Raw genomic sequence first — 12,142 nt, forward strand, 5'->3', positions numbered from 1 at the left:
TCCATTATCGAGAGTGGCCTGGCTTAACCTAGAAATGGGCATAGTTTCATCTAGTAGCCATTTGAACAGTCCGAATGCTTTTTTTGATAATGTCATCTTTACAAAGGACTGTCTGTCATTTTTCGAGTCCATCCAGGGGCCTTGCTATTCACATTTTTTTAAACTGTTTTAAATCGCAGATAAATAAAATGCTAATTTGGTGGGAAGTCAGGCCAAAAGGCCTCAAAACACCAATAACTTTAGAAGAAAAACTCCAACCATAGGGAAGTCTCAGAGTGAAAGGAACAGGCAACAACGGAGCAAACCAATTATTTACAGAACAGCCTCAGAATTAACTCTGCCAGTGTATTACAGCACTAAGTTTCTATGACCAGAAAAGCAGAAAGAAAGCTACATTATGGACATTTTATGTAACTTCAAGGCAAGGATGACAGAAATCTGGCTCTGAAGATTTCTGAATAATTGTATAATTAAAAATATATTTTTATGCTTTGTCCATCATATTTCTCTTGGTGTTTTTCTCGGGTTTGAGTAAAATAATGTAACATTTTGGAATAAAAATACAAAAGAGCATTCCATAACTGGAAGCTAAAATAGCAAATATTTCAACAGCTACAGTGAACTTCCCAGGTGAGCTGACATAAGCTGGTATAAAGGTGATCCAGACTGCACAGAATATGAGCATGCTGAATGTAATGAATTTGGCTTCATTGAAATTGTCAGGCAGCTTACGAGCCAAGAAAGCTAAAACAAAACACAATATAGAGAGGAGCCCAATATAACCCAGTACAGCCCAGAACCCCACTGCTGATCCTACATCACATTCTAGAATGATCTTTTCTTTGTAGTGCTTCATGTTCTTGTTGGGGAAAGGAGGGGATATTGTTAACCAAAGCACACAAATAAGGACCTGTATGAGAGTGAAAGCAAGAACACTCAGTCTCTGTTGGGGAGGTCCAAACCACTTCATGACATTACTGCCTGGAAGTGTAGCCCTGAAGGCCATTAATACCACTATTGTTTTCCCCAGAACACAAGAGATGCAGAGGACAAAGGTGATCCCAAACACAGTGTGGCGCAGCATACAGGACCACTTTGAGGGCCGGCCGATGAAGGTAAGAGAGCAAAGGAAACACAGTTTCAATGAAAAGAGCAGCAGGAAGCTCAGCTCTGAGTTGTTGGCTTTCACAATGGGAGTATCTTTATATACAAAAAATATGAGTGCTATTGTGATTGTAAGGCAGCCTCCCATGACAGAAAATGCCACCAACAGTATCCCCATTAGTTCATCAAAGGTCAGGAATTCAATGATTTTTAAATCACAATTATCTCTTTCTTCATTTGACTTGTACTCCGGAGGGCATGGGACACATGTCAGTGCATCTGCAAAATAAAAGTTTTTTTTATTTGATTATTTTTTCTGTATTTTCTTTTGGCATTTTATCATGTCCAATAACTTAAATTGGTACATATTTTCATCTCAAAAATAGTATCATTGCTTTTTGTAAACAAGGTCAGTATTAGTATATAAGAAAGATGCCAAAACTCAATTGTGGTGTTGCTGAATTCTCCATCTGCACATGGAATACAGTCAAAGCAGCAGATTGGTTTCCCCTTCACCAAAGCCTTGTGTGTCCCAGGAAGACAACTCTCACTGCAGACTGACCTTGGCACCTAGAAAAGTACATACTTAGCCATGGTTAACCACATACACAGCACATCGACACAGGCACAAAGTGAACACAGAATGGAGGTCTTTATAAGGGGCAAATAACCACACATTACAACAGTAGTATGCAGAAGAGCATCTCTGAACACTCAACGCATCATAACTTTTAAGTGAATAGGCTACAGCTGTAGAAGTATAAAAAATAAATCTAATAAATACCTTATAAAGTGCTCATTGAGTGTATATCTTTCATTTAGTTTCTTGATTTTATCATTTCCATTCTATATTGCATATTTCAAAAGATAGTATTCATCAGGTGAAAATTGTATGTATTTACAAAATAAGTCTGCATGTTTACTGTATTGGTTTCGCATGCATTACAATTTTTCATTGAGCTATGAAATTATTTCCACAATTTTATATTTTTTGAAAAGACAACACTTGAATTACATAATATCTCCTGAACCCTATTCTCATAAAATGCAGTCGTTTGCTTGCTTAATTATACAATGCAGTATAGCCAACTGGATAATATCACTGTTACACAATTTATGGTTAATATATTCTTGGGTTTTTATGTTTCATGAATTGGTGATCGTTGCATACACAAAATCATTATGTGGAGAGCAGTGCACATCAACTGTCTGATTTTACCAAACTGTTTGCTTCTGAGTACAGAAGCTCATCAGCTTACCTCTTGCCGACCGTTTGCCCAGACAGCCTGAACATCATCCTTCATCACAAACTGCTGCCCCTCTGGCAAAGACGCATCATACAGCCCTATGATCTCAAACACAACGGCACCATGGGAATTGAGCTGCCAGTTTACCAAGGAGTACCTTGCTGCAGGATCCCCCTGTTTATCAAATTGAATCCTCTCACCATGTTTTGTGGTGAAATTTACCTGGGTCAAATAATGAAGCACCTAGAGGGGACAAAAATAATCACAAGTTAGTAAGTGATTCACTTATCTTATATGTTCATTAACAACAGCAGTCTCTGGAGTCCAACCTGCCATGGTTCTATTTGGTCTTTGTCTGCGCAGGTTCTGTTCATGAATGGTCCATGTCCGTCTTTGCACATGATGAGATTGTGCAGTGAATGAGCCACGGCATACACAGCATTATACACATTGATCAGCAAACTGGTGTCAGTTACATCTGTGTAGCGGGGGTTTATTTCATGCAAAGACTCTGATCCTGTGCAAGCTTTCATGCTAACATCTTTGCGAGGTAATAGAATGCAGCTGAAAATACTCTCCCAGAGCTCTACCAAGCCCAGGTTCCCAGGCTTGGTTGATGGGCGGGTGTTCATGATAAACTCCTTCAGTCCTCGTAAATGAATGTTCGGGATAGCAAGGCCAATGGCCCCACCTACCACTGCATAGCTCACTGGGGAGACAATGGACCCATAATTGATCCAGCCTTCGCTGCCCACCCACTGAAAATCTGTCACATTCTGCAAAAACAGTTCTTTGATGAGCATTTCCATGCTGGTACCATCTACAAAAGCAAAAATCACTTTTGAAGATGATTTTTTAATGATCTCGATGACTTCAAGAAATTTCTGTCTAGAGTCAGTCTTGTGGATGGGTACTGAGTACTCTATACAGATTCCCTCATACTTGGCTGCTTTTAAAAAAGTAGCCATTCCATTGTTTCCATAGTCATCATTTGTCCTGATAGCACCAACCCAGGTCCACCCAAAGTTCTTGATCAGCTTTGCCAAGGCTCTGCTTTGATAGTAATCACTAGGAATGGTTCTAAAGAAAGTTGGGTATTCTTTTCTGTTACTGAGACATGCACATGTGGCTGAATGACTGAGCTGTAATAAACAAGATAAGCAAGTATTCACTGTTTTTGAAAGTGCAACAGAAAGAGTACCAGAGGGAAATATCAAAATGAGAAAACATCCGTCAGATTCACCTCAAGCAACTCTCAGTCAGTAGACACATGCACACTCACTGAGACATATTTACAAGCCCTCAGGCACATACAGTACAGTCTCTATATGTTTGGACAGTGGTACAATTTCTGTTATTTTGTCTCTGTAGTCCAGCACATTGGATTTGAAAGTATACAATACATGTGAGGTTAAAGTACAGACTGTCCCCTTTATTTTGAGAGTATTTCCATCCATATTGGGTGATGCATGTAGGAATCACATCCCTTTTTATACATAGTTCCCCCCATTTATCCAGTAATGTATCCCCACTGCACTAATATTAGCTAGCTAGCTATTACACCTGACGACACTGACACACAAGTAATTTGACTTTGTTGTAGATGTTTATCTGGGCACTGTCAGATAATGTGCAGTCACTGAAATAACTCATAGCGTCATTATGAGTCATCATTTTCTTTGCTGAGATGTCGTGGTCTTGCTGGTATTTTAATCTGAGGATGTTGCCCTAGTTCAATTATTATTATTTTTTGTTCCTATCCTACTCCTTTCCAAATCCCAGAGAAGGTCAAAGGACACTTTATAATCACTGATTTTGTTTTACGTTGGTAGGCTACTAGCGGCAAAATGATGACAATATTAGCTTGATTTCAGTTACAACGTAGATAACGGTGATCTACAAATGCGGAGTAATATTCAAATTTGTGTGAAGATTCAATTTAGCCGCGCATATATCATGGATAGGGCGGCCTGTAGCGTAGTGGTTAAGCTAAATGACTGGGATATGCAAGGTCGGTGGTTCTAATCCCGGTGTAGCCACAATAACATCCGCACAGCCGTTGGGCCCTTGAGCAAGGCCCTTCACCCTGCATTGCTCCAGGGGAGGATTGTCTCCTGCTTAGTCTAATCAACTGTATGTTGCTCTGGATAAGAGCGTCTGCCAAAATGCCAATAATGGATACTGCCACGGCTGGACCTATCCGTTGTATAATATCAAATATTGTATCAACAATCGTATTGGAATTTGGATTTTGGGGAGCGTGTAAACACACACAGTGGCCTTACACACATTGGCACATTGGTACTTTGGCGGGTGTGGGGTGGATGAAGAGAAACGATGAAGCAAACTGGGAATGGGGGGGGTTCGCATCAGCGTTGTTGCCCCGCTGATATTTTTTATGTTAAGTTAATGTTCGTAGTAATGAGCTACAACAGTATCCATGTCTCTATCATGTTTCCCTTAGGCTGCACACAAAAAAACATTACCTAGTTAATTTACATTTTAGGTATTTGGATGAAACCAGTGAAGTATGATTTATGCATTTATGTTCGCTAGCATCACATTGCAATGGTTCCGGGTTTTGCACTGTGAACTTACTGAATTATTGTCAAATATATTTGTAGATACTGTATATTTGTCTCTTATTTGTGGATTATGTTACACACATTTTTGAATAATATTGAGACTAATCTCTCTCCAGATTAGCCATACAATTTGCTGTTTTACAGTAAGACACTTGGTCAGTAGAATGATAAAACAAATTTGATCATGGTCAACAGCACTGAAAGTTTCTGTAGTGGAAGATACACACTGTACCCTCACATTTGCTACCTGGTAGTGGTTGTGTGAAAAGCAGATTACTTATCCACCTGTTACAGGCTGACATTCAACCTCACTGCCCCTACTGTCGGAACCTTGCAATTCTTTTCTCCCAGCCAGCAGAATTCTTAACGCAGAAGCAAACCGCCAAATGAAACACAAAACCACTGAAAACTATGTTTCACAGAGGAGGAGTTTTTTTTGGTTCTTTGGCAGTTCCTTTTGAGTTCCACACTTTGCTCTTGCCATCACTCTGATGTCTTGTGGAGAATCTTGGTATCATCTGTCCACAAGACCTTTTTCCAGAATTCCACAATCTCTTTTATCTATGTCTTAGCAAGCTGCAACCTGGAAATTCTGTTTTTGCAGCTAGCTAGTGATTTGCATTTTTTCAGTTTAGCCCCTGTAGTTCTGTTTGTGACACATTCTGAGTGTTTCTGATCTGTTGAACAAAGAATTTTTCTTCATTTTCGTCTTAAAGAAAGCCTTTTGTTTATTCTATGTCTCGTTTTTTTCCTTAGTTCTCAGTCTCATAATGGCTTCCTGGACTGTCATTGGCACAACTCTGGACCTCACATTGACAAATGCCAATAACAGTTTCCAAAGGCAATCAAAAGCATAGAATCAACACTTTATATTGAAAGTTTTCTTATGCCTGCACTAAGGAAACAATTGGATACACCTGATTCAGAAACAACTGGGAAGCCAAATGTCCAATTACTTTTGGTCCCATAAAATAAGGGGGTGGGGGGGGATCCCTACTCACATCACCCAATATGGATATGAGTAGAACAGAAATTGTATCAACTGTCCAAATGCATATGAAATGCACTGTATACACTGTATCAGACAGACACAAACACATCTTCAGTGTCACTCCATCACATACCATATAAAGGTTACTTACCACAGGTATGTGGAATGGTCCCACTGTTCTTACGATCCCGATGGTTGAAGTTGAGTATGTCTCTCCTATTATTGCATGCACCGATGAAGGTTTGAGGCAGGTCTTTGTGACTTTCTCATGTCCATTCATTAGAGCCAGGGATGACCTTATAGAGAGAGGTACACTTGGACAGGAATCAAATATCCTGTAGCCCAAAGAAATGTCTGGGAGAATCTCAGGGTTGTTGTTTATCTCTTCAATGGCAAAAATCATAGTTTGAGCAAACTGCAGTTCTCCTTGATCCAGCCTGTCAGGAGAAATGGACTGGTATTTTATGGTATTATGACTAGCCTAACATGACGATGGATGATGAAACAAGTAACAGTATTATTATATAAAGTTATGAAGTATATGACAACACATGTTTGAGGGACACATTCACAAAATTGGTATTTGTATTTGATCACAAGAAAGTAAAGTACAGATTCAGCGCTACACAATGATGTATCACTTACCAAGATTGATACTTTGGCCATTTTCTTAGTTAGAACATTATACTTTTTTCAGCACAAAATGCATGTTTTGTAAACAAATTGCTGCATTAAAAAGATTTGCATAGTGCTTTAATCTATATTTTGAATGTGCAGTGTTGCATAAAAAAAATATATTCAGAAAGTAGTCAATATGAAAAAATAATATTCAAGTTAAAACATTAATTTTGTGGTAAATTGTGATTTTTACTCTTCTAATTATCTGCCTATATTTGTATGTCCTTTCATCGTTCTGTGACTTCAGTGCATTAACAATTCAGCTCTGCCTATTGTTTTATAGTCTCAAACATATTTTCAAAGTGCCTTTGGTTCCATTCTCACCTACTCAGTGGGATTTCTGGAACTACATAAATTGGGTGTTCATGGGGTGGCCATGGCTACTTTAGGGCGTCCAAAATCCATAAACATAAAAAATAAACCACAAAACAGGATATAATATGCATATCCCATGTATTCATTTTATAAACAAACAATTGTTATAATGTGCCGCAAGAACTGGAATAACCTCTTTAGCTTTAAGCTTAATACAAATGCATGCGAGCTAGTAGTCTGTGGAGAGAAGTCAGAATCAACAAAGTTTGCTAACTAATCTCATTGCTGCTTCGGCTTGTTAGCGAACTAAGATCATTGCTTCTTCAGAGATCTTTAACTGCATAACTGTATCGAAAGACGGACCCATATTAAATATACTAAGGGGTTTGATATAACATAATGGTGAGTCAATAAAGTTTTCTCCTATGTCAGTTCTCAAAGGACCAACTTGCCTCAATATTTAATTATTTTTTCATATTTATATATCTATATATTTATATTATTTTTCAGTTTCAACAATAAGGGGAATGATAGATAAACACTTCAGGAATTTGAATCCACTGCCAACTCATTTTTTTTACATGGTGTTGACTCTACCCACGTTTTTTGTATTCTCTTGTAAAAAAATATGTCACCTCAATACAGAGGGTTTATTGGCATCGGATCACATATGCAGTTTAACAACCAAAACATAAATACAAAAATAGATCCTTTTTCCCTTCATACAATTACGGAATGCAGTTCACAAAAATACATGTAAATGTTATTAACTATCGAATTTAAACATACAAATAGGCACTTCCCTAAATACAATTTCAGAAAAAATAAAAATTTTTATATTTTCACATTTTGATACCTATATTTAATAAATGTTCACTGTATTGAAAGATAATACTTTATCATGCATTGTGCACCTCTTATATCATTTGTATTTTTATGTGAAATCACTTTTCAGTGAATCTTATACAAGATTATTATCATTTTTAGTTTTTATATTTAATGTTCATTTGAATTGCGACAATGCATAACACAGCATCATTACTGCCTGTTTACACCAGGTTCATGTAGTTAATGTTCTGCCTACAGAGATGCCTACAGCAGAGGCTTGACTCCATGGTGTTATAGAGTAAGAAAAATGCAAAAAAATCTTGGCTCGCATGTACACTCAGTGGCCACATTATTAGGTAGACTTGTACACCAGCTTCTTAATGTGTAATTAATCAATCATGTGGCGGCAACTAAATGCATGAAAGCATGCAAACTGTTTTTCAGATCAAAGGTGGGGAAGAATTGTAATCTAAGTAACTTTGACCGCGGAATGATTGTTGGTGTCTGACAGGGTGGTTTAAGTATGTCAGTAACTGCTGATCTCTTGGGATTTTAACACACAACAGTCTATTGAGTTTGCAGAGGATGTTGTGAAAAACAAAAATCATCCAGTGAGCAACAGTTCTATGGGCAGAAATGCGTTGTTAATGAGAGAGGTCAGTGGAGAAGGGCGAGATTGGTCAAAGCTGACAGGAAGGTGACAGTAACGCAGATACTACGCATTACAACAGTGGTCTATAGAAGAGCATCTCTGAACACACAACGTGTCAAGCCTCTTAAGTGGATAGGCTACAGCAACAGAAGACTTAAGTAAAAAAAATAGGTCTAATAAATACCTAATAAAGTGCTCACTGAGTGTATAATTGTGCTGAGTTTATGGGAATTTTTTAATATGCTTATCAAATCTAATTAAGTCTAAGATAATAAGCCGATAACATACATTCTGGGGCTGATTTTATATTTAATAATAATACATTCTGCTGTTGTATCACAAGTGATGATTTCCATTTTGACTTACCCCTCGCATTGAATACTTCCAGGGTTGACCTGAAGTGTTGGATCCACACTTACTGGATTATCGTGAAATGAAAAAATGCCTCCTATTGTGATGTTGCCTTCTTTTGAAAACTGTGAGAATTCTTGAGCATATGGTCGACAGTCAGGTTTCACAAGGCCAGAAAGCAGAACAAGTAACAAGATGTCTGTGAGAAGCACCATCTCTGAGAATGTATGCATCTTAACCTAACAGTGTCCAGTGGTACTCCAGCATTGTCCAACTTACCTATATAGGACTATACTGATAACCGTCATGGGAAGCCTGACATGGGGAGTGTCTGTGTCTCCCAATGGGGAGATTAATGTTCTGCTTGCATGTAGCTATTGACTACAACACAGGCCCTATTACTCATGGCACAACCTCGCTAACAAGTGGATATGAGATTCATTCTCACCTGTTGCCCCTTTCTTCTTCTGGAAGACTGCATCTGTCTTCCTGAATTTTTTCTTCTGGATGTCAAAAGATTTTCTGATAATTTTTTTCATGGATATAGTGTAGTTCTGTGAATTATATTCTGACTTGAGTTGACACATTCAACAGGCATAGCCATAACTCGGGAATAAGTGAAAGCTATGCTTAATTATTTACAGTGGCTTAAGAAAATATTCAGACGCCTTAACTTTTTTTTCACTTTATTGTGTTGCAGATTCAAAATATTTGCCTGTCAATCTACACCCAGTGTCAAATTGAATTGTTTGGATATAGGCACACACCGGTTGATATGAGGTGACCACTGTAACCAAGTACAGTACAGAACCCTACTGCTGATCCTACACTCTCAATAATAAAGGTACAAAAAGTGTCTAAAAAGGTACATATGTTTGCCGCTGGGGTGGTACCATGTAGGTACATACATAGCAATACATCATAAATTTTTACCTTTTTTGCTTGCTTGGAAAACATACTCATTTGTACCCAAGAACATTACGGTACTTTCAGGGTACATTCAGGAAATGTGTTTTTGAAGAACAAAACCTGTACTGTCACTTTATTTCTGAGAGTGTACGTCACATTCTGGAATAATATTTTCTTTGTAATGCTTCTTGTTCTTGTTGGGGAAAGGAGGGCTGATATAACGTGGCTGAAGAGCTTATACACTCACCAATTACTTTATTACACCTACTTATCCATGCGATTATCTAATCAGCCAATTGTGTGGCAGCAGTGCAATGCATACAATCATGTAGAATACGGGTCAGGAGCTTCAGTTAATGTTCACATCAACCATCATTGATGTGAACATTAACTGAATGTTCATAATCATTATGCCACCAAGACATACACACACTAGTCGCTAGAGTTTGCAAAGAGTGAAAAACAAAAAATCCCGGGAGCAGTAGTTCTGCAGATAGAAACGCCTTGTTAATGTGAGACGTCAGAGTAGAATGGCCAGAATGGTCAAAGCTGACAGGGAGGTGACAATAATGCAAATAACCACACATTACAACAGTGGTATGCAGAAGTACATTTCTGAACAACTCTTAAGTGGATAAGCTACAGCAGTAGAAGTCTACAAAATAAATCTAATAAATACCTAATAAAGTGCTCACCAAGTGTACAAACGTGATATTTAGCCATTTGGAACAATTCACTTTAAGATCTGTCAAATTCAATTTCATCAGCTATGCCCTGTATTCTGCCTGCATAACCTATGTATAGTCTGCCAGTCATGCTAGGCATCATATACTGTAGTGTGCAATCTTGCAGTTAGATTAAATAAATATCTAGCTACGTTGTAAAATAAATATGTAATTTTAGTGGTTTGTTTTATTTTAATTATTACGTCTACCTGGTACACCTAATATCATCGCCTATACTTTATAGTAACAATTGGTGTTTTGTTATTTGTAATATCCAAATGAAACCTAACACTATCACCTCCACACCATCCATTAGTAATGAAGTGATGAACCGGTAACCCAAATCACAGTTGCTTTAAATGTTTTTACCGCAGCATCTAATAGCATACTCTATTGGTAGGCTATCGAGTGCCACTTAGTTCTACACACAAACGTGTGTGCGTTCTCAGTCTGTGCACTGCTGGGAATTTGTAAACTACCAATTGCACAAAGGAGTTTTGGGTGACCAAGTAGTGTGAAATTTCACTTGACTACTGTGTTGGGCTTGGAAAACCGAATTAAGTTTTTACACGTTGGCGCTTTACGGACGCGTCTGGACAGATGGTGCACACTCCATTGCCTGAAAACTCCAAGGAAACGGAGGAAGATAGAACAGCCACTGCAGTTGGATACTTCAGAATAAAAAGTTCAGCCCTGGATTTATACTCACCTGACTGATTGAAGCCCTAACGAGTAAATTAACTGGATCTGGGCCTTAGTAATCTTTTTTTTTTAAAGTAACAAATAATAATCCAAAAGGGTTTCCAAAGTTTTGCATAGGGCCATTTTCCTTTTTTTATAATTTATAAACTAAAACTTTATAAAATAAAAAGCAATCTTGCTTTCAAATTTGCAGAAAGGTTGTATGTTTAACTCTAAGCCATTTAGTGTTCACATTTGTTTTCAATCACATACAGATTCATTGTAACAGACATTTAAACCAGGGGTGCCCAGATTATTGCACCCCACTGTATACACACAATATACAGACCAGACACTGCAACTTAGCCAGCAGTAATCATTGTTACAGAATTTATGTTAATCAATTATATTTGGGAAATAAACTCACCCAGCTAGCTAAATGTGATCCAACCATAGACTTGTTTATTCCCACATCCCACTAGGCTCTGGGTGGCCTGTAGTGTAGTGGTTAAGGTACATGACTGGGACACGCAAAGTCAGTGGTTCGATCCCCGGTGTAGCCACAATAAGATCCACACAGCTGTTGGGCCTTTGAGCAAGGCCTTAATCCTGCATTGCTCCGGGGACGATTGTCTCCTGCTTAGTCTAATCAACTGTGCATCGCTCTGGCCAAATGCCATTAATGTAATGTATTGGTACAACCAGTATCTTGTTCGTAAGGAAAAAAGTTTTGTTTTTCTGACTTGCCACATGTTTCTGGAATGTCATTTCGTTTTTTTCAATTTGAAGTCTGTTTCTCGAATTACTTTGTGGTTTGGGGATCTGCAGCACGTTTCTTTAATTTAACTGTTTTTGCAGTTTTGTAGTAGTTTTCAATTTGAATTTGTGTTGTGATGCTTTGCTTGTCTTGGCCACAGTGGAGCAGGATATATACTAATATACAAGCATACAGTTAGAGGGACATGAGGATATAGCTTGTTAACGCCAATATATTGTCACTCGATTCTGTGTTCTGTGATCTCTTTAGAGTCATTATGACAACCATTACTTTCGTATCATGGAATGTACGGGACCTA

At 38.0% G+C, this 12,142-nt stretch overlaps 1 protein-coding gene across 1 annotated transcript; it reads right to left on the minus strand.

Annotated features, from left to right (window-relative positions):
* Positions 1-484: 484 nt before the first annotated feature.
* Positions 485-8,966, minus strand: LOC133107513 (extracellular calcium-sensing receptor-like). Its single transcript, XM_061216501.1, has 6 exons — positions 8,767-8,966; positions 6,079-6,364; positions 2,681-3,493; positions 2,364-2,594; positions 1,551-1,674; positions 485-1,383 (listed from the first exon to the last, which is right to left on the minus strand). Exons 1-6 carry the CDS (start codon positions 8,964-8,966, stop codon positions 485-487), a joined length of 2,553 nt encoding a protein of 850 aa, XP_061072485.1.
* Between the last annotated feature and the right edge of the window lie 3,176 nt (positions 8,967-12,142).

The sequence above is a fragment of the Conger conger genome, chromosome 13 (genome assembly GCF_963514075.1).
Source record: "Conger conger chromosome 13, fConCon1.1, whole genome shotgun sequence".
In the NCBI taxonomy this organism is placed as follows: Eukaryota; Metazoa; Chordata; class Actinopteri; order Anguilliformes; family Congridae; genus Conger; species Conger conger.